At 42.7% G+C, this 20,482-nt stretch overlaps 1 protein-coding gene across 8 annotated transcripts in view; it reads left to right on the forward strand.

Annotated features, from left to right (window-relative positions):
- Positions 1 to 1,294: 1,294 nt before the first annotated feature.
- The window catches only part of ATP11C (ATPase phospholipid transporting 11C (ATP11C blood group)), a 144,095-nt gene continuing 124,907 nt past the window's right edge, over positions 1,295 to 20,482 (forward strand). For 6 of the 8 annotated variants that reach the window (XM_081126277.1, XM_081126279.1, XM_081126283.1 and 3 more), the window contains exon 1: positions 1,295 to 1,484. In XM_081126277.1, the coding sequence (XP_080982403.1) occupies positions 1,458 to 1,484 (27 nt within the window). In that variant the 5' untranslated portion in view covers positions 1,295 to 1,457. Of the gene's footprint in view, positions 1,485 to 9,786; positions 9,862 to 20,482 lie in introns of those variants that run through there. The other 2 variants (XM_081126281.1, XM_081126278.1) reach the window with 2 other exon arrangements.

A 20,482-nucleotide genomic window follows, 5' to 3' on the forward strand; every position in this document is an offset into this window, starting at 1 on the left:
AAAGTTCCTCATCAGCTTCGGGCAAGCCGTAAAGTGGTGGGGGTTGGAACGCCCAGTCTCAGGGCAGTTCTAGACTCAGCTTTCACATCTCATTTTTAAAGTTTCGCAAATTCCAGTTGTAAACTAGGAGCCTAGGGTGTAGAGGGTTTCACAATTTTCACGTCCTAGGGACAGTTCCCAGCATTTGGGACTACGCCTCATTTATCCCTCTCACATTTCCCATCGCGGGGAATCTGCTGAGCGCTCCTGGCCCCCACATCGAACCAGGAGAACCAGGGTTCGGCCCAGAGGTCTCAGCCGCTTCCTCCTTTCAACCGTCTGGGCAAACCCTGCACGGGCGAGTGGGGGAGCTCCGGGCTCGCAGTACGAGGCCGAATAGGGGCACGGCTGGACTACAACTCCCAGGTTGCTCCGGGAGAAGTGCGGGCTGGAGGAGGCCGAGGGGGCGGAGTTTGAGTGGGGTGGGTGGCCGGGAAATCCCGCCCCGCCGCGCAGTAACGACCGAGCTTGACTTTACAACCTCCTAGAGAAAGTGGAAGTGGGACGGCTTAGGTGGGAGGCAGGACGGAGGAAAGAAACCGAGGAGGGACAGCCGTGTAGGTGGGAGCAGAGCTAGGAGAGGGTAGTGGGGAGACCCGCGCCTTTCCCGACGAGGAGGGGGCGGGTTTCATAATTAGTTCCCCCGCCCCGCTCGCTCTGGGGTCTCCACACTGCCTTGCCACTCCCAGCTCAGAGCCTGGTTGCCCGGTGGGCTCGGGGCGGGCCGGTGGGCGGCACTGTGGCTCCCCAACCCCGGTGCGGGACGAAAGCGCGGGGCGGAGCGGACCGAGCAGGGGCTGCGAGTGAAGCTGCGCCGCGCAGGAGTTAGGGCCGGGGCAGGGGAGGCTGTGACTCCCGACCGAGCCCGTGGAGTAGTGCCAGGCTGAGGCAAGGTGAGGCGCGGGGTGCCTCGGAGAGTCCCCGTGCCCGAGTGGGGCGGAAGCACGCGGGCCGGCCAGCAGGGAGGGCGGGCGGTAGCAGTGCCCCGGAGAAGAGTGCAGACCGCGGGAGGCCGGGCCCGGCGCCGACGGAGAGATAGAGGCGTCCCCTCCCCGCGGGAGGAGCCTAGGGCTCCTCCGCCTTCCCTCGCCCGCGCACGGGTTCGCCTTCTTCGAGGGCCGCTGCGGGAGCGGCGGGGTGGCGGTTCTGGAGCCAGATAACAGGGAGCGACCCACGACAGCCCCTGAGACGGGCGGGGGGCGGGCCGGAGTGAGGCGGGGCGGGGGCGCGCGCGGCGAGGGCGGGGGAGGGCGCAGAGCCAGGGAGGGCGGGGGCGGCGGCGGCGGCGTTCTGGTGGCCCGGCAGTCGGCCTCCCGCGCTCTTAGCGCCACCGGCCCACGCCGCAGTGTGTTTTGTGGACGGCACCTTCCCAGACAGCTCGGCAGAGCCCAGCGCGTCGCCCCCCAACCTTGGACGCGATGTTCCGCCGGAGCTTTAACCGCTTTGTAAGTACACGCGCTGCGGTTCCACGCGGGCCGGGTCGCTGGCTCGTCAGCCCCTCCGCTGGGTCCCTCCGAACAGTTTTCTGAGGAGATAAGTGCATCTGTGGGGGACACCACCACCCCTTTGAACACGCGCTGAAATATGCCGCCCCAGCAGCAGGGGTGGGGAGGCAGGTAGGGCTCTCAGAGGACCCCCCCATCCCGGATGATTTAAGCAGAGCTGCCGGGAGCCGTTACGAACTCCGCCTGAGCCTGGGTGGGGGCGCCTCGGGCCGGACGGTGGGGGACCGACCCAGCGGCCCCTCTGTTTGCCACTTAGTCGAAGATGGCGTTTTATTATCAGGGAGGTGGCTTTCTTTTGTTTCCTCTGCTGCGAGCACATGGAGGTAAACGGAAACCTGTCTCCGCGGCCCAAAAAGGAGACTTGGGGGCTGAGGGGGGCTGAGGCGAGGGCAGGACTCAGCCTTGCCCGGGGCTCGGCCGGCCGGGTGGCTGGCTGACGGTCGGAGGCTGGGCAAACTTTCGAGACCCAGCCTAAGGAGCTCACCTTTAGGGGCTGGTGAGAGCCAGGGCGATTGTGTGTGCGCACTGGGTGGATGTGGAGACTTCTGGAGGCGGCACCGCCGCTGCGGAGCGCCGCGTCCAAAGCCGCTCGGAGCCCCGAGCGTCTGAGGCGGCGAACCCCGGGGGGAGGCAGGCGGCTGCTGAACTACTCCGCCCACGTTTACCCCTCCAAGGCCCCACCGCAGGGAGTTGGGCATTGGGAAAAGCGATTTCTGCCTACTGACTTTTGAGTAACCTGTTTTACTCCTAGAGGGTACGCTAAGTAAGAACGGAGGGAGCAAAACAGGGACCATGACTTCCAGGCTGCTATTTTGTAGAAACTTCCTTAATTGCAAGATGAGGTGGCGGGAATAGGATTTTATTTCTGCCATCGATGTGAAAGAAGAGTTTGTCATTAAGTTTAGATTTTTCTGTACTTAACGAAAAATGGTTGGGTGCTGTGCGCTCCCAACAACCCCCTCACAGTATAGGTTTGAGTACTTGTCGGTTTGATTCTTTTCACGTGTTTATTCCTGATCAAAGCATTGCTGACATTTTTTTATGGTCGGATGATTTTTCTCTCAGGTTTTCTACATTTGAAACTTTCACAAATGTACTATGGCTGAAAGAAAGAATTGTACATCCCCATTTAGGATATTAGTATCACGAGAGTGCTGCGTTAATGTTTTTCGAAATGTTTACCTCACCCATAAACATGCCCTTAACGAAATTGGAGCAGATTATCTGTGGCACAGAGCAGTAGAGGTTTTACATATCAAGGGTCTTGAACTCCGTAGGAATTGGCTTGTATTTGATGCTTTGCTATAAAACAAGTGACCAACGTTGGTTTCTCACGTTTAGTCTGAGAAGGTAAAAGAATACTCTCCTTTATAGTTCTATTTCATATACACTTTTGTGATCTTGTAGTGTTGTTTGAGGGTGACAAAAAGGGAAAGGTGACAAAAAGCTAATTGTAATATTTGAGAAAAGAATAATCTTTTCACATGGCACACTTATAATGGAAAACAACTGGTCTCTGGTTCATAATAAATTCATTAGCTTGAAATTAAGATGTTGACATTCTCATCTTTTTGAGAATTTGAATATTTCAAACCAAGCCCCCTTTACTTTTCTTTGGCTAAGAGTGATCTGCATTGTATCAGAGTAGCAGTTAAGCAATGTTGGCCCAAGAAGCCAAGGCATGCAGTAGAATTTGCAGCAGTTCTTGAGGTGCCAACCTGCAGGTTTGAGGCTAGTACAGTACTTTGCATCCCCAACCAAGATCTTTCTGCAGAGAATCACAAGTTCACACTGAAATGAGCTTTGACCTCATTGTTTCAGCTGGAATACCTGACTTCTAACAGTTTCCTATGCAATCATGACTATGGAAAGTCTCGGAATTTCTACCAGTGCAGTAAACTGGAAGGTTCTCTGGAGTTGTATCTGTGGCCTAGAGCAAGGAATTAATCTGCAAACCATTGAATTGAATGTGAAGCATGCTATTGAATACATGCTAAAGCATGACTTCAGAATGTTGGGGGGCCACATTTTATCTCCTTTAGATCAGGAAGCCATGTCCTCCTCTTTTGCCTAGTAGAGATTATTTGAGGGGCACTTGCATTTAAATGACTCTAAGGCTATAATTAAGGTTGGACTTTGAGACTTGCACAGTAGTGTAGTCCAAGTTGTGTGCTGTCTTATGATTGCTTTATAGTTTAGAGATGGGGCTATGAATTCTTACCAAAATTAAGTGATTTTTTGTATATCTAAGATCTGAAATTGACATTGAATGTGAAATAAATTATGGTGGTGGTGTTTGTAGTTGCTGGTCACTGAGAACTAGATACTACATGTTAGGACAGTGCTTTATATTTTAAACCTGACATGGAAAATAAATATCTCTTGGGAGTAGCATCATCTATGGCTTAGTAGTGTTTGCTGAATCATTTAAAAAAGGTCATTTATTTCCCCAGGATCTCCAGTTTCAAGCTAAAAGTAGTAGTGATTCAGAGACTTTCCATCTTAGAACCATGCCCCAATTTGTTCATAACTGAGACCCCGTCCCCACACACGTGCACACTGGTAAAGATGCTGTGACTTATTCCAAGCCTTGATTAGCCACATTTTGGCACTGTACCATGGTTGAGCTGGCTCCTTCAACCCCTGCTGAGATCCATCCCTACAGCTATTCAGAGCTTGAAAAAAAATAGTCACTAGTGCTCAAACTGGTATCTTCAAACAGCTTACAGTTAAGGACGCTCTGCTCAGTGGTTTGGTGGCCAGTGAGGTATGGATGTGGTTTTATGTCGGTGAACTCATAGGCAAGTGTGGCATCATTGGCTATAATGTTTGGAAACCAATCTGTAATATCTGTTTCTCTTTGGTTTATTATTTGAATGTTCTTGGACCATGAGTGATCAGACGGTATTTGAATAACAGAGTTATGTAAAAAGAAGAAAGAAATAGTGATTCATTGTATTTTTAAAAGATATGTCCTTGCCATCTTTGCAATTAATAATTGTTTTCTTTCCTTTCTGATGAATTATAACTTCCCTTTTTGCAGTTTTGAGGTAGAAATTGTTGGATTTGGTGTAGGATTTTAGGATTTAGGCAGGTAAGGGATGTCTTAAAATATTTAAGAGTTGGATGCCTCTGAGTATAATAAAAGCACAGCCTGTTCCCAGTCAACATCTCCATTCTCCATAAATTAATTTGTTAAAATAAATAGTAGTAGCTTTAGCTATAGAATTTATTTCCTTTACAGGCATGTTTAATTGAAAGTCTGGACTAATTGAGACTTAAGGGTCAGGGACTTTTATGTTAGCCTGTCTTTTACTCTTCATAAAATTCCTAGTGATTGCAGTAGCATTTTCACATGGGTTTAAAGGTTTAATGAAAAGCTAAACAAGAATTGCCCCCTTTTGACTTATTAAATTATTTTATGCTAAATCCTGTGTAAGTTGGGAAATCTATTTAGGAATGATTCTCTTTTACTTGAAAAAAATATTTATTTATTATTAAATTATTTGTGTATTAAATAACCTGAAAACAAGTTTTTTGTCTTTTTCCCCCTGATCTGCCTTTTATTGATTAAGCAACACAAAACTTTGAATCTCTTCTAAATACCTTCTGTAAGGGTTAACTTTTGCTCCTTCTGTTTATGATTATTGCTCATAATTCAGCCTTTCAGTGGGTAATATTGAGTGCCTACAAATCAGGTAGTTTTCAGTGCTCTTAATGAACTTTTAGCAGAGGTGAAATTCAGGCAGGTGAAGCTGGCTATTTTCATATTGGTACAACTGTCCAACTCAGCTCATTTCCTCACATAGGCTTCCAGTTGATCATCAGCTGGACTATGAGTTCTGGGAGGTAAAGGATGGTCAGTGGCCCGTGGGAGAACCATTACTAACCCCCTGTGTCTGGATGGTATGCAAAGAACTAGCCCATGAGTGATTTCAAGTCCTGGTTTGTTGAGTGATGGAAAAAATCATCAAGGCTCACTGCTTGCCTCACATGGTAGATTGGTTCTCCCAAAGAGGGTGAAGGCATGGGACACAAAATTAAAATTCTGTATTTTCATCAAGGTAGTGGAGTTTCCTATATATCTGTAGTGCTTTATCCTGATTAATCTTTTGAATCTGGAATCCTTGAGATTGAGGGGGAGTTTTCTGGTTTGCTGTAGGAAGGTTCTGGGCTTCCATACATGAACTAGTTTTCAAGTTTATTTCCATTCACTTAACACTTACCTTCTTGGCTGGTATAAGGGTAGATTAGTGGTGATTGTAAAACAAACATTAGCACAACTGCAGCATATGTTAACACTACTGCAGTTTAATGATGAATGAGTGCTCAGCACTGCAGATAAAGGCACGGTATGCCCTATGCCAGCACGTTGGCAGACAGCCTTTCAATTACTGCAGTGTATAGATGGATTGTTGGTTTGGCTGACTTCTTGATTATCTGTGGTTTATAGATAATGTTGGACCATGGATATCCAGGTATGTCATCCTTTTTTTTTTTTTTTTTTTTTTGCCCCATATTTGTCTAATAGAACATAGAAAGATTGGTGAGGCCTACCTTGTTTAAGCAGGTATTGTTTGGGTTTTTAGGCTCCTCTGTTATATGTTTTCTTAAAGTATTATGGTGACTATATTTTCCTAGTCTCTTCCTCTTCACCTAGGTGGTGGAAAAATGAGAACAGTTTTCTTGATAATGATCTTGCAGCTAGCATAGCATCAAGCAAACAGTAGTTGCTAAATAAATAGTTGCAGAATTTTTTTGAACTGAATTGATAACACAGTTTAAGTCAGTAATAACAGATGAAAAATGATCAGTTGAGTAAGCAGCTACCAAGAAGTTTATGCATTTCAGACGGGACTACTATTAAATGCATAGCACTGAAAATAACTTCCTTTCAGTGGAAAAAGTACTATACTATGCTTACTTTAAATGAGAAAAATAATACTTTTATGTCCACTTAAAAAGTAATAAAAAAAGTTGAGCATTTATTTAAGGTTGTTTTTTAGATTAGATTAGGGCACTAAATTTTTTTGGGCAAACTATTTTTTAAATTTTTTTATCGTTGACAGTATTACAGATGTCCGCAATTCCCACCCACCTTTGTCCCCCTGAAACCAGCCCCTGCTCAACCTGAAGCCTTCACCACACTATTGTCTGTGTCCATGGGCTATGCATATATGCATATAAGTTCTTTGGTAATCTCTTCCACTCCCGCCCACTCCCCTCCCCTCTGTAGTATGTCAGTCTGTTCCATGCATCCATGCCTCTGAACCTGTTTTGTTCGTCAGTGTATTTTGTTCATTAGATTCCACATGTAAGTGAGATCGTGTGATATATGTCTTTCTCTGACTGGCTTAGTTCACTTAGCATAATATTCTCCAGGTCCATCCATGCTGTCTCAAAGGGTAAGATATCCTTCTTTTTTACAGCTGCATAGTATTCCATTATGTAAAGGTACCACAGCTTTTTTATCCTCCCGTCTGCTGATGGGCACTTGGGCTTTTTCCAGATCTTAGCTATTGTAAATAGTGCTTCTGTGCACATAGGGGTGTATATGTTCTTTCTGAGTAGTGTTTCGTGATTCTTAGGACATATTCCTAAAAGTGGGATCGCTGGGTCCCTGGTCGTTCCATTTTTAATTTTTTGAGGAAATTCCATATTGTTTTCCATGGTGGCTGTATACTCTGCATTCCCACCAGCAGTGTACTAGGGTGCTCTTTTCTCCATACCTCACACCCTGGCCAGCACATTTTGTTTGTTGATTTAATGATGGTAGCCATTCTGGCAGGTGTGAGGTGATACCTCATTGTCGTTTTAATATGCATCTGATTCAGTGATATATATATATATATATATATATATATATATACACACACATACACTTTACTACCTTGTCTAATTTACTGATTCAACCCTCTACTTCTTGTAATCTCCTGTTAATTCCTTCCAGTGTATTGTTTACTTCAACTGTGTCATTCTTTATTTCCTACTGGTTGTTTTTCATGGTTTCTATGTTGTTTTTCATGCTGTTGAGCGTTCTAAAAACCATTACTTTATACTCTGTTTCTGATAAATTGCTTGCATTCATTTCATTTAGCTCTCTTTCTGGAGATTCCTCCTGTTCTTTCATTTGGGGCCTATTTCTTTGTTTCCCATTTTTGCTGTTTCTTTGGGTTTGTTTCTTTGTATTGGATAAAACTTGGCGAAATGTCTTGCAGGACCCAGTGGTGTAGTCCCCTTGATCTTCTGAGCTGGGTCCTCTAGGAATGTCCTTTGTGTGACATAAGTGGGCCTTCCTGTTGTATTTGCATCTTGATTGCTTTTGTACCGTTTGTGGGTGGGCTCAGCCCTCAGGCTTGCTGACTCTGAGGCTCAGCCCAGACCACATCATGCCAGCTGTTATACAGGTAATGACAGAACAAAACAAGACAAAATAAGACCAAAAGAATTAGAGGAGAAAAAATAAAGAACCAAAACAGAGAATATGAAAGAAAAGAAGGAATAGAAAAGAATTAGAACGAGAATAAAAAAGAAAAATAAATAAATAATAATAATTTTAAAAAGTAATAAAAATATAGAATGGGAAAAGAAAAAAGAAAATAAGAAAATTTAAAAAATAATAAAGAAAAATAATAGAATTAAGGGCAAGAGAGAAATAAGAGATGTATTAAAGAAAATAGAGAAGAAAGAAAGAAAAAACTTTGGATCTTCTATTTGTGGAATTCGCTGGATTTTGCTCTGATGTTGTTGAAGCTCACCCCTTGGTATGTTGGTTTGGGCTTCCTGGAGTTTCTCTGGTATAAGCTAATGTTAGCCACTGTCTCTGCTGGCCCCTTGGACAACCTGACTGAAGCACAGCAGGGCAGAGCCCCAGCTAGTCTTGTGGGCGCTCTGTTTCCCCCAGGTGGGGTCCTCCTCAGGTCTTGCACCTTGAGTGTTCCTGTTACTCTCCTTTCCCCCACGAAATTGGGCTCTGTGGCTCTTTGGGGGTAGCCGCGTCTTGGCCATGATGGTTTGAACAGACTTGCATTGGGGGTGGTGCCCGTAGCTTGTGTGGGGGGGGCACTTTCTCTCTTTTCAATGCCTCAGCTCTGCGGGGCTTGCTGGCACCCCTTGGCCGCCACCTCAAGCAGGAGGGGATAATAAAAATTTTTTAAAGATCAGCCCTTCTTAGCATTCTAACCTCCCTCCCTCCCTCCCTCCCTCCCTCCCTCCCTCCCTCCCTCCCTCCCTCCCTCCCTCCCTCCCTCCCTCCCTCCCTCTTATTTTTATTGATTTAAGAGAGAGGAAGTGAGAGGGATAGAAACATCAATGATGAAAGTCACTGATCATCTGCCTCCTGTATGCCCCCAACTTGGGGATCAAGCTCGCAACCCGGGCATGTGCCCTCACCGGGAATCAAACCTTAGTCTCTTGGGTCATATGCTCAGCCACTGAGCCACACCAGCCAGACAGCACTCCAGTCTTTCAGCGCAGCCATCCCCCCCTAGTTAGGGCCTCTATCCAGGCTCCAACTAGACAAAAATGTCCCTATCATGTTCCCACAGGGCAAGGCAGGGCAAGGCAGGGCAAGGCAGGGCAGAACCAGCTATTCGCAGAAGGGGGAAGAGGCGCTTCCTCTGCTCTCAAGATGGGCAGGATTGATCCTGTTTCCCAGGCCCAACTCTCCAGCCCCCATCTTGCTCTCTACCCAAGTTTCTTTAGAAAACAAAGGGTCCTTCAGATTCACTGCTGGGCATGTCCATCAGACCCCTTTGCTGGCCATGAGTCCCACCACTTGGTCCCTCCCATAGACACAGATGGGGCAAACTTTCCAGGCAGGATGATGGCTGAGTGCTCCCACCACTCCCTCAGGTAAGACTCAGTTTCGGGCTCCTGCCTCTCCACTCCTGCCACAGCCTCTGCAGCCAGCACCCGGAGCCTCCTCTCAGCCCCCAGCATTACAGGCTCCATGGCTGAGCCGCCACTTTCTCCATTTCTGTCTGGCTAGCGGTTCCAGTGGTGCCTAGGGAGGGGGAGGCGCCCCCTCCCCCGCAAATACTGCAATTCCCAGACCCCAGCTTCTGGCTGCAGAGACGCTCAGCCAGTCCCTGGTATTAAATAATCTTTAGCATCCTCCCTTTTCTTGATCCTTCATAGAAAACTATTATTAACGTACTGTCTTTAACTTCTAAAACTGTAAGCAAATCCATATTCTTTGTGTTAAATCTGTGCCTAAGCTAATATTTTCTGTTGCCAGCAGCACATCAAATCTTTTTTGAAAACCAAAGCTGCAGTATTTACTCTCCAAGAGCTGAATATCTTTTGATTTTCCATGGTAAGTGTGCATTATTTGGATTCAGGATGCCATTTAGTATTTGGTGCTGGGAATTTTAGATACTTTCCTTTGTTTGCACCCAATTGCCATCAGCTGGGTGGATACTAGCAGGGAGAAGGCAGAGTAAACCAGAGGAACTGAAGGGTTTGAGATATTTGGAAGCAATTTTGTTGTGAAAAGAGCCTCAACCTTCTTAAAAAGGGTTAGTGCAAATCCTAGTTCTGCCATTTACTACCCAGCTTGGGAAACTGGGCGTTGCAGTTCATATACATCAAAGTGTGTCTCAAAATGTGGTTCTTGAACTACTTGTATAAGAATCATCTGGGATGTTTATTATAAATACAGATTCCTGGGCCTCATGCCTACTGAATCCAAATTTCATGTGATAGACCCAAGGAAACTGCATTTTTAGGAAGCACTCCAGATAGTTCTGTGGTTCACTAAAATTTGAGAATGTCCATATATAATAAGCACTGCATTATTTATTTTCTGTGTATACTGTACACCTCTCTGAACTTTACTTTCTTTATCCGTAGAATGCACATCATAATACCTACTTCACAAGGTTGCTGGGAAGATGTTTGGTAGACTATTCAACACTGTCAAGTGTGTCAGAGGTTCCACAAACCACTCTCAGGTTTGATGGTATAGTGGCAAAAGTCACAGGACTCAGCATATAGTTGCACTCACAGCTATGATTTATTACAGCAAAAGGATAGAAAGCAAAGTCAGCAAAGGGAAAAGGCACATGGGGCTAAGTTGGGAGGAAACCACGCACAGCTTCCAACAGTCGTGTCCCACTAGAGTCATACAGGTTGTGCTTAATTTCTCCAGCAGTGAGTTGTGACACCTTGTTGTGTGACATGCTGTCTACCAGGGAAGCTCATCAGAGACTCAGTGACCGGGGTTTTTATTGGGAGCTGGTTATATAGATACCCTATGCCTGGTATGTGCCAAAATTCCAGACCTCGAGAAGGAAAGCAGGTATTTAACATAAACCATATTGTTTACACAATTTATGCACAGTGAGCTACTCATCAGTTAGGGTGTTGGGAACCTTCCCCAAATCCAAGTCCCCAGACACCAGCTGGGTACCAGCCTTGCAAGCAGGGCTTTTAAAGAGCAGCTGTCTCTGGCCTGCTATGTTAACTCTCTCCTACATCCTACACACTAATTTTACAAAACATTATTCATGGAGGGGAAATGACTTGTTCATGGTCATTAAGGTAATCAGCAGAGCTGAGACTGAGAATTTCAGCAATCACTACCTTCTTTTTATTGCTGCACACATCTGTGCTTTTGGGTTGTGGGTCATTCCTTTTCAGGTTGTTGAACACATTTACTATTTGTCACTTGCAGCAGAAGAGCAGCCTGCCTGTGGTAAATTGATGCATCCAGTGGGGGAACCAGGAAGTATTGATGTTTCTGCCAGTTTAGCGTCAACACTTGCTGGTTTCCTCTTTGGAGCATTACCAAGTTCGTGGATTTTCATTTTTTTCTGACTTTTGGACTTTTGATGCTGCCCCCAGCACTCCTTGTTCCATGCACTTACCCATAGTTTCAACACTTATTTGCATCATTACTTCATCTTATTCTATACATGGCTAACTGTTAGCTCATAGGCAGCTGATTTGAAAATCCTTTTGTGAAACACAATTCCAAAGAGATGGCATACTGAAGAGTATTTAGTCAAGGATGACTATATAGGAAAAACTGCCAAAAGAAAAAATAAAATTCTTGGACTAATGAATGAATTTTATAGCAATATTTATAAATAGTGTTTTATTTCAGGATTGTTCTTTGAGTTTTATAGTCATGGAAACCCCCAGGGATACCGCTGTGGTAATTTTTAAGTGCCAGCTTTTTTCACTGTTGTCAGAAAGGGAAAGTAAAATTATTTTATGATTTGGGTAAGGAATAAATCAGGAAATCATACTGGGAGATGCAGTAATCCTACAGATCATCAGGGAGCCCAAGCCAAGAGGGAACTGTCACAAATAAGTAACAGCTGGGTAGAGTGAATTATGTAAGCTACACCTGTTGTCTAAGCAGTGGGCGTGCTAAGCTTCACAATTAATGCAGTGTGCAGTAATATGGGTTAAGGGATCTATAGTATAGTTTCACAATTTACTTTGGCTCCTTTTTAAAAACATTCATGTGAATCACAAGCTTCCTCTGAACATTCATGCTCTACTTGGTGCTGTAGAGGTATGTGAGGCACAGCCCTGCTTTCTAGGAGCTTTCAGTCTATTAGAGACAGAGGAGGACACACAGGACCAGCCTCCTCACAAGGCAACAGGTCATCAGTGCTATTCTTTTGAAGGCACACACAGTAAGTGCAGCAGACATTCAAAGAGGGCGCTCAATCTCACTCTGGCCCCAGTGGCTGGGGGCAGGATTTATAGAGGAGGTAGCAAGTGAACTGGGTGGTAGGGAATCCAAAGGATTCGAAGGAACGGGCAACCTCATTACAGGTGGGGGCATTTACCTGAGCAGTTGGGTAGTTATTAATTATGGCACTTAAAGCAGGGGAACCAGTTGATTTAGAGGGCAGAGGTCCCAACTCAATGCAGCAGAAAGATGGAAACCTTGGTCTTCAATGCCTTATGTTTTCTGAGGTGAAATTAGATGTTAAAAAAGGGAGCACTAAAAATGGACATCAGGCTGCTTTCTGTCTCCACAGCAGTAGCTATAGGAATCTTCCCAAAAATGCTCTTCTCTGAAATCCGTGACTCCAGTAATAGTAGTCTTCAATCTTTGCTTGTTTTGTTTTAAATATGTTTTTATTGATTTCAGAGAGAGGAAGGGAGAGGGAGGGAGAGGGAGAGAGATAGAAACAACAATAATGAGAGTCATGGATCAGCTGCCTCCTGCACGCCCTCTACTGGGGATGGAGCCCAAAACCTGGGCATGTGCTCTGACCCGAGATCGAACCGTGACCTCCTGGTTCATAGGTCTATGATCAACCACTGAGCCATGCCAGCCAAGCTGTAACCATTAATCTTATTTCTGTGATTCATTCTATTGCTTTAAAAAAAAATTTAACACATGTATGCAAGCCTAGATAATAAATTAGTTTTCTTATTTTGAGCTGTAGAGATAGTATACTGTTTTTTCTTATTCAGTATTCCTAAGATTCTTCATATGGTTTATGTAGCTATAATTTATTCATTGTCACTGCTGAATAATATTTCACTTTGGAAATATACCGGAACATACCCATTATTCTGTAGATGGACCTTTAGGTTGTTTACAGGTTTGTTTTTTTCCGTTATGATCAGAAAATATATCTTTTGATGTATATTTATAAAATGCCCCCCCTCGTGTGTGTGTGTGTGTGTGTGTGTGTGTGTGTGTGTGTACACATATACACATACAAACATTTACACTCAGGCATATACACTCAGGAAGACAGACACAGCTAATGATAGATAATGAAATATACAACTTTACGAGAAGAGGTGGAATTGTTCTCCAAAGTGGTTTTACCAGTATAAACTTACACTAGCAATGTATGTGTTCCCATTGCTTCATATTTTTTCAACACTTGGTATTGTCTGACTTCTTACTTTTTGCCAATTCTGTGATTACTGATGAAGTTAAGCACCTTTGCATGTTTGGGGACCACTTATGTTTCCCCTCTGAAGTACTTGTTCATGTCCTTTTATTTTCTATTATGTGTCCTTTTCATATTCTATATATTAATCCTTTATTGGTTTTTTGTTATTGTAAGTATCTTCTTAGTCTGTGGCTCCTCCTTTTACTTTTTTGGTGTCTTTCGATAAACAAGTTCTTACCTTGAATGTAGTTATTTTATTTTTGGTCTTTTTCTTTATGGTTAGTGCTTTTATATGTCTCATTTAAGCAATCCTTCCCTATGCCAAAGTTTGAAAGCTAGTTTCCTTTATCTTTTTTTAAAAAGTTTGGCAAATTATTTTTTGAGCCTCATTTTTCAGATCTGTAAAATGTAGGAGGTTATCTAGGTGTTTCTCTAACAATCTTTTACTCTTTGACATTGTGACCTGAAAGTACATTGAAGAGATGTGTGTATATTTTCAGAGATTGCAGTGTTCTTTTAGTAATGTCCCTCAATATGAAGTTTCAGATTCACTCCTATTTTACTTCTCTTTCATTTCCCCAGCCTCTTCCTTCCTGTTTTTTTTTTTTTTTGTGTGTGTGTGTGTGTTGTTTGTTTTTAGAAAACTAACCAGTTGAATTCTGCAACATAGATTTTCTGTGTTGAAGCAGAATTTTAAAATTGAATTTTGGATTGAGATAATTGTAGATTTGCATGCAACTGTAAAAAGTAATAGAGGTCCCATGTACCCTTTACCCAGTTTCTCCCAATGTTAACATCTTGCAAAACTGTAGTATAATGTCACAACCACGGTATTGATATTGTTAACATCCACTGATCTTATTCATAGTTCTCCTGTTATACTTGTACTCATATGTGTCTGTGTGTGTGTGTTTAGTTCTATGCAGTTTTATCCCATATGTAGGTTTGTATATCCACAAGATACAGAAAAAAAACAACAACCAATTTTTAAAAGCAGCGTTTTTAAAAATCTGTGTCACTGAGTACCCTCAGTGTTCCAGAGTGCTCACTTTGGCTGGTGCCCATACAGTTCCAGAGGGTCACATCAGATTACATAATCCTGAAGGAAATTGATGAGTTTAAGTCTTGACCTGAGAGATAAGAGGAACTTTGGTCATTGGGTTTGAGATCATGGGAGGCCAGTTGGCATGCCCACAAAATATAATCATTTATTTGGAATTGTATATGCCCGTATGAACCTGCATTTGAGACATCCTGATAAAAGCTGCTTTTGGTCTATCACACCAATAGGAATCATTCAAATTCCACCTGGTCATTAGCAACTAAAAACTAGTAGCGGAAAGGAGGAATGATAATCCTAAGTAGTAAAGGCATGACAGAAGGGGCATTGGTTTATAGCTCCATAAACAGAAACACATTATCCTCAGGTTGGTAGTCAAGGACATTTGAAGACTGCATTTATGGAGAGCTATGTGCGCCTTAACCCATGTCTACCTCAAAATATTTAAAAAACACTCAGCATCTTAAGTGCAGTTTATTTATTCACTGCTTTACTGACTTATTATGACATGCCAAACATTATGCTAAGCAATAGTGACTGAGTGGTAAATAAAAACAGAAGTGGTTTGTGTCCTGTTGAGCTTGTAATCTAATTTACAATAAAAAATAAGCAACACATTTATAATTACTCATTTTCATAAGTTATAAATAAAGTGAATAGAAACAGAAATAATAGAAATAGGGTTTGTTTTTGATAGGGTGGCCAACAAGTTCCATCTGAGGAAATGACACTTAAGCAGATAACTGAAGGAACGTGGGGCTACTGCAAAAGGGGTTGGGAGGAGGTATTGGAACCAGATTGTTCAAAGGCCCTCAGTTTGGGAAGAGCCAGGCACTGGGAAGCTGGAAGGAGGATAATGTGGCTGAAGGGCACATTCACGGAGAAGGGGAGGGCAGATGGCAGTGAAAGAGGTATAGGATTTTGGGGCACTTTCTTGGGAGCAGTTTGGATCTCTCAATCTGAACCCCTTGAAGCCATGAGGGTGATTTGGAGATGTGGAAGGGTGGTGATAATGAACTTGCCAAATTTAATCAATCCATAAATATTTATTGGATATCCTACGATGCGTTAGGCACTATTCTACTTGCTAGGGATGCACTGGTGAGCAAAACAAGAGAGAAATCTCTGTCCCCATGAACCTAACATTTTAATATGGGAGGATGTTGTTAGGATAAAGGGTAAGCTGATACAATAAAGAGTTCCAAAATACAGTGGCCAGTAAAAGGTAGGTGTTTGTTTCTGTGGCATGTACTAGCCCAGGGCAAGGAGCCAGCCTCTATTCCATGAGGTCACTCAGGACCCCAAGCTTAGTGGAGCAGTTCTGCCTTACTCAGCATTTGGTTTTCAAGTTCCAAGCAGCTAGAATGAGAGAGGATTCAAGGGCAAGCTTCTTTAGGAAAATATTGAGAAATTTTCACACATGAGTATTACATACATACCTCTGGAGAAATATTGGTCACATGGTCCTCAGCCACAAGGGAGACAGGGAAATGTAATTTCTAGCTGAAAAACCCAGGTGCTCAGGAAGAAAGGAAGAACAGGTTTGGGTAGACAACCAGTAGACAGGGAGACAGACAATAAACAAATAATTGTATTATCTTGTATGCTAGTGATAAAGGGAAAATAAAGCAGGGAAGGAGGATACGAAGTACCAGGTGGTAGAGATTGCAGTCTTTCATAGGACGATAAAGGAAGGTCTCCCTGAAAAGGTGCCATGTGAATAAAGCCCTTAATGAAGCCTGTCAGCCAGAAATGCCCTTCTGAGTTGTTATGAGGTCTACTGTAGTGCAGTGTTGGTTTTAACATGCTTAAATCTTAGACCTTATCTCAAAGTATCTAGTTAGTGGAAAGGCACCATTATGCTACTGCACACTCTGCTCCTACTGTGTGGAATCCTCTCACCAAAGACCCCATTTCTATTCCTCCTTCAGAACTAAGCTCAAGCATCACTTCCTTAAGGAAGATTTCCCTTGACCCCTTCTGAGGTCAGACCACCCAGTCTTACAGGGTCTCCTATCACCTTGTGCTTCTCTTACTTAGGTCTTTCTGCAGTTGTAATTAGTAATGAATTTTGGAACTAATTATTAGCTGCCTCCCCTTCTAGAGCAAGATCTAAGGACATGTGTGATTTTACTTACTGCTGTCTATACTCAGAGCCAGTGTCTGGTATGGTCCTGAGCTTTGTAATAAATGCTCAAAAATATTTGTTGCTATTGCACAGTGAACACCCAAATGTGCTTTATGTTTCCCTTGGCTTTGACTCTGCTAGAGCAATGTCTGTTCTTCTGCATTGAAAGGACTGTTTATCCTATAAATGTATTCAGAAAGTCAGCACATTATTTAAAAAAAAATATTTGTTGCTAAAGAAAAAGAGCAGGAAATTTCCTAATGTAAATTTGGTTTGGGTAGGTTTTCCTAATATATTGGAATATTTAGAAAAGAGAATATAAAGACAAGAATCCACAATACCTGGGAGCTATTAGACATGGATTTTTCAGGCCTCTGATACAGATCTACTGCATCAGCAACTCTGGGGATGGGGCCTGGCAGTCTGTTTTGTAACAAACCCTCCAGGTGATGCTGATGCATAATGTTTGAGAACCAGCTTTCTATAAAAATATTGACTGAGGGTTTACTCAGTTTAAACCTTTGAAGACCAAGTACGTTGTTTCTGACCAACAGTTGGTTATAAACTATTCAGTCTCCCACTCCACCCCCATTTTATCATTTGATGTCCTCAGATGTCAACTGAAATGTAAACAAGGTCTACTTGATTAGTCAACCCAAACCTGGACTTTAAAAATTACACAGTACTTTTTAACCTTTACCACTCTAAATATAACTTGTATCTTCTGCCATCCAAATCCAGGAAATGATTATAAAACTGATAATGCCCGTGATTCCGGTGTTGCAGCACTTTGTTTTTAAATTTTTGAAATGTTTTTTTATGCAGGGTCAAAACTATTTTTTGCTAAAGCTTAGGTTGTTGTAGTTTCTAGATTTCTATCTAAAGCATTTTGAAGCATTACCAAGGCTTAGTTGTACATATTCTTTGCTTTGTTTAGATTCCAGGGCTGTGCTACACCATCAGTCTGTTCTTGCTGATGGATTGACTGCATTGTTAAAGGTCACTCATCCCCAGTTTTGCCATTGATTTTAAGTTTGCTCCTTGTATGACTCAAGGACACCATTTAAAAAATATATATATCTTTATTGATTTCAGAGAGAGGAAAGGAGAGGGAGAGAGGGACAGAAACATTAATGATGAGAGAGTCATTGATCAAGCCCACAACCCAGGCATGTGCCCCGACCAGGAATCGAACCCCGATCGCCTGGATCCCAGGTTGACGCTCAACCACTGAGCCTCACCCAGCTGGGCAAGGACACTATTTTGACAAAACCATTCCCTCCCTGTGACTATTAGGTGATCCATAGGAAATTAATTGCAGGTTTCTTTCTCACAGAACTGGTGGCCAAGCCTCATCGAGTCTCTTTCTGATACTTGGTTACATGTACATGCCAATGGAGAAGGGAGATATCCAAGAAAAAATTTTAAAGATTTTTTAAAATTGATTTTTAGAGAGGGGGGGGAGAGAGAGAGATAGAGAGAGAGAAACATCAATGTGAAAGCGAAACATAAGTTGGCTTCCTCCTGCACACCTCCTACCCAGGATCAAGCCTACAACCTGCGCATTTGCCCCAACCAGGATTCAAACCAACAACCTTTCAGTGCACAGGACGATGCCCAACCAACTGAACCATCCTGGCCAGGGCCCAAGAAAGAAATTTTAAATATTTTAAAAGCCTTTTTATTTTAGAATATTTTAATTTTATTTTTTATTGTTGACAGTATTACAGATGTCCCCCATTTTCCTCCTTTTTGCTCCCTCCACCCATGCCCCACCCCACCCCAGGCCTTCCCCACAAAAATTTGCGAAGATAGCTCAGAGGGTTTTCATATGCCACACACACATTTTCCCATATTATTAACATTTTGCACTAGTAATGTACATTTGTCAGAATCAATGAACCAATATAGATATAATATGATTAACTTAAGTCCATATTTTATTCTGATTTCCTCAGTTTTCCATTAATGGAATTTTCCTACTTCAGAATCCTATTCAAGATATCTTATCTCAGTTATATCTCCTTAGACTCCTTTTGGCTGTGACAGCTTCTCAGACTTTCCTTGGTTTAGATAAGGGGTGGAGAACCTTATTTCTGCCAAGAGCCATTTGGATATTTATAACATCATTCAAGGGCCATACAAAATTATCAACTTAAAAATTAGCTATGAGAAAAGTTCCTAGATTTATTGAATTTTGAGTTCTGCCTTTGGTTGCCTTGGCAGGACCAGACAAAATGATTTTGCAGGCTGTATATATGGCCCGTGGGCCAGATGTTTCCCACCCCTGGTTTAGATGATGTTGACAGCTTTGAGAGAAACTGGTCAGATATTTTGTAGAATGCCCCTCAGTTGGGATTTGTCTACTTTTCTCATGATTGTTTAGACAGGATATTGAGTTTTTCGAGGAAGACCAGAGAAGTGAAGTGCCATTTTTATCATACCCTATCAAGGGTACATATTATCAATATGACTTATCACTGTTGGTGTTGACCTTAATCACCTGTCTATATGAGTCTTTACCAGATTCCTCCACTAGCAAGTTACTGTTTTTCTTCCTTTCCATACTGTGCTCTTTGGAAACAAGTCACTAAATGTAGCCCAAGAGATTGTTTTTTAAATATGAAATTCCATATAACGTCTTTCTTGCTGAGTGGGACCTTCTCCATTATTTTTTGGTATCTCCTTTTAAGTTTTATTTTAATTAGGAGACAGATATATGAAGTTGACATGTTTAAAATGTTTATTTAAATTGTGAAATTTATTTAGCTGAAGGGATTTAAAATTAAAATGACTATTTTAGTGAATATTTGTTCTGGAGCAGTTAGGAGACCCTTAATATATTTTTGCAAATACTGCCATCTCCAGCTGTTGCCCACATCCACTCTTATTTTTCAACCTCCAAGCCTCTGTTTGCCTGAAGCTGCTCCTAAAATTTAATTGCCTGCTAGCTAAAATCTCTATGAAAACATTTGGGTAGACAGAGTGGCCCAAGATATTTTTGCTTGGCAAGAACTCACTTGCTAAAATGGTTGTTAACATGTTTGTGCCTCTCTGCTGTGCTGCTTTTGCCAGAATAGATGCAGCCCTAAAGATTTGCTTGTCTTCTTAACTCCTTTCTTAATATCTCATAGCAGTGACTGAGCTATTGACTTGAAGGGATAATAACAACTCTGCACATGCTTTTTGCAGGTTCTGATATTTTAAGAACTGAGAGCTTTGAAAAAAAACATTGCTTTACTTCACATAAATTCAAGGCTTCTTCAAACCGAATAATATACAGCATGTATCATAAAGAAGGTTTATTCCTAGAAATCACCAGATTCAGAGATAGCAAAGGATGAGGGAGTAAGAATTAAAGCAAGTGATAGTGCTTGCTTCAAGACTGATGGCCAGGGTCAGCGCTATGGGGCTGTCGTCTCCAGCAGTCCCATTCACTCTTTATCCATCCCACCTTTTTTTTTTTTTAAATATATTTTTATTGGTTTCAGAGAGAAAGGGAGAGGGAGATAGGAACATCAGTGATGAGAGAGGGTCATTGATCGGCTGCCTCCTGCACGCCTTCTACTGGGGATGAAGCCCACAATCCGGGCATGCGCCCTGACCAGGAATTGAACCATGACCTCCTGGTTCATGGGCCGATGCTCAACCACTGAGTCACACCGGCCGGGCTATCCACCTCATCCTTAATTCATGTCCATGGTGCCCAACAAAACTTAAAGCACTTCTCAGAAAGATTTTTCCAGAAGGAAAGGTCCACAGAATTTAAACAATAAACTATTTAATTATAGGTGACTTGTTAAGTAGTTTAAATCACATTCTTCAAATGCTGTTGCAACTCAGTTATTTATGATTTACCAGTTAGACTTTCTCA

This window comes from Miniopterus schreibersii, assembly GCF_964146895.1.
Source record: "Miniopterus schreibersii genome assembly, chromosome: X".
NCBI lineage: Eukaryota > Metazoa > Chordata > Mammalia > Chiroptera > Miniopteridae > Miniopterus > Miniopterus schreibersii.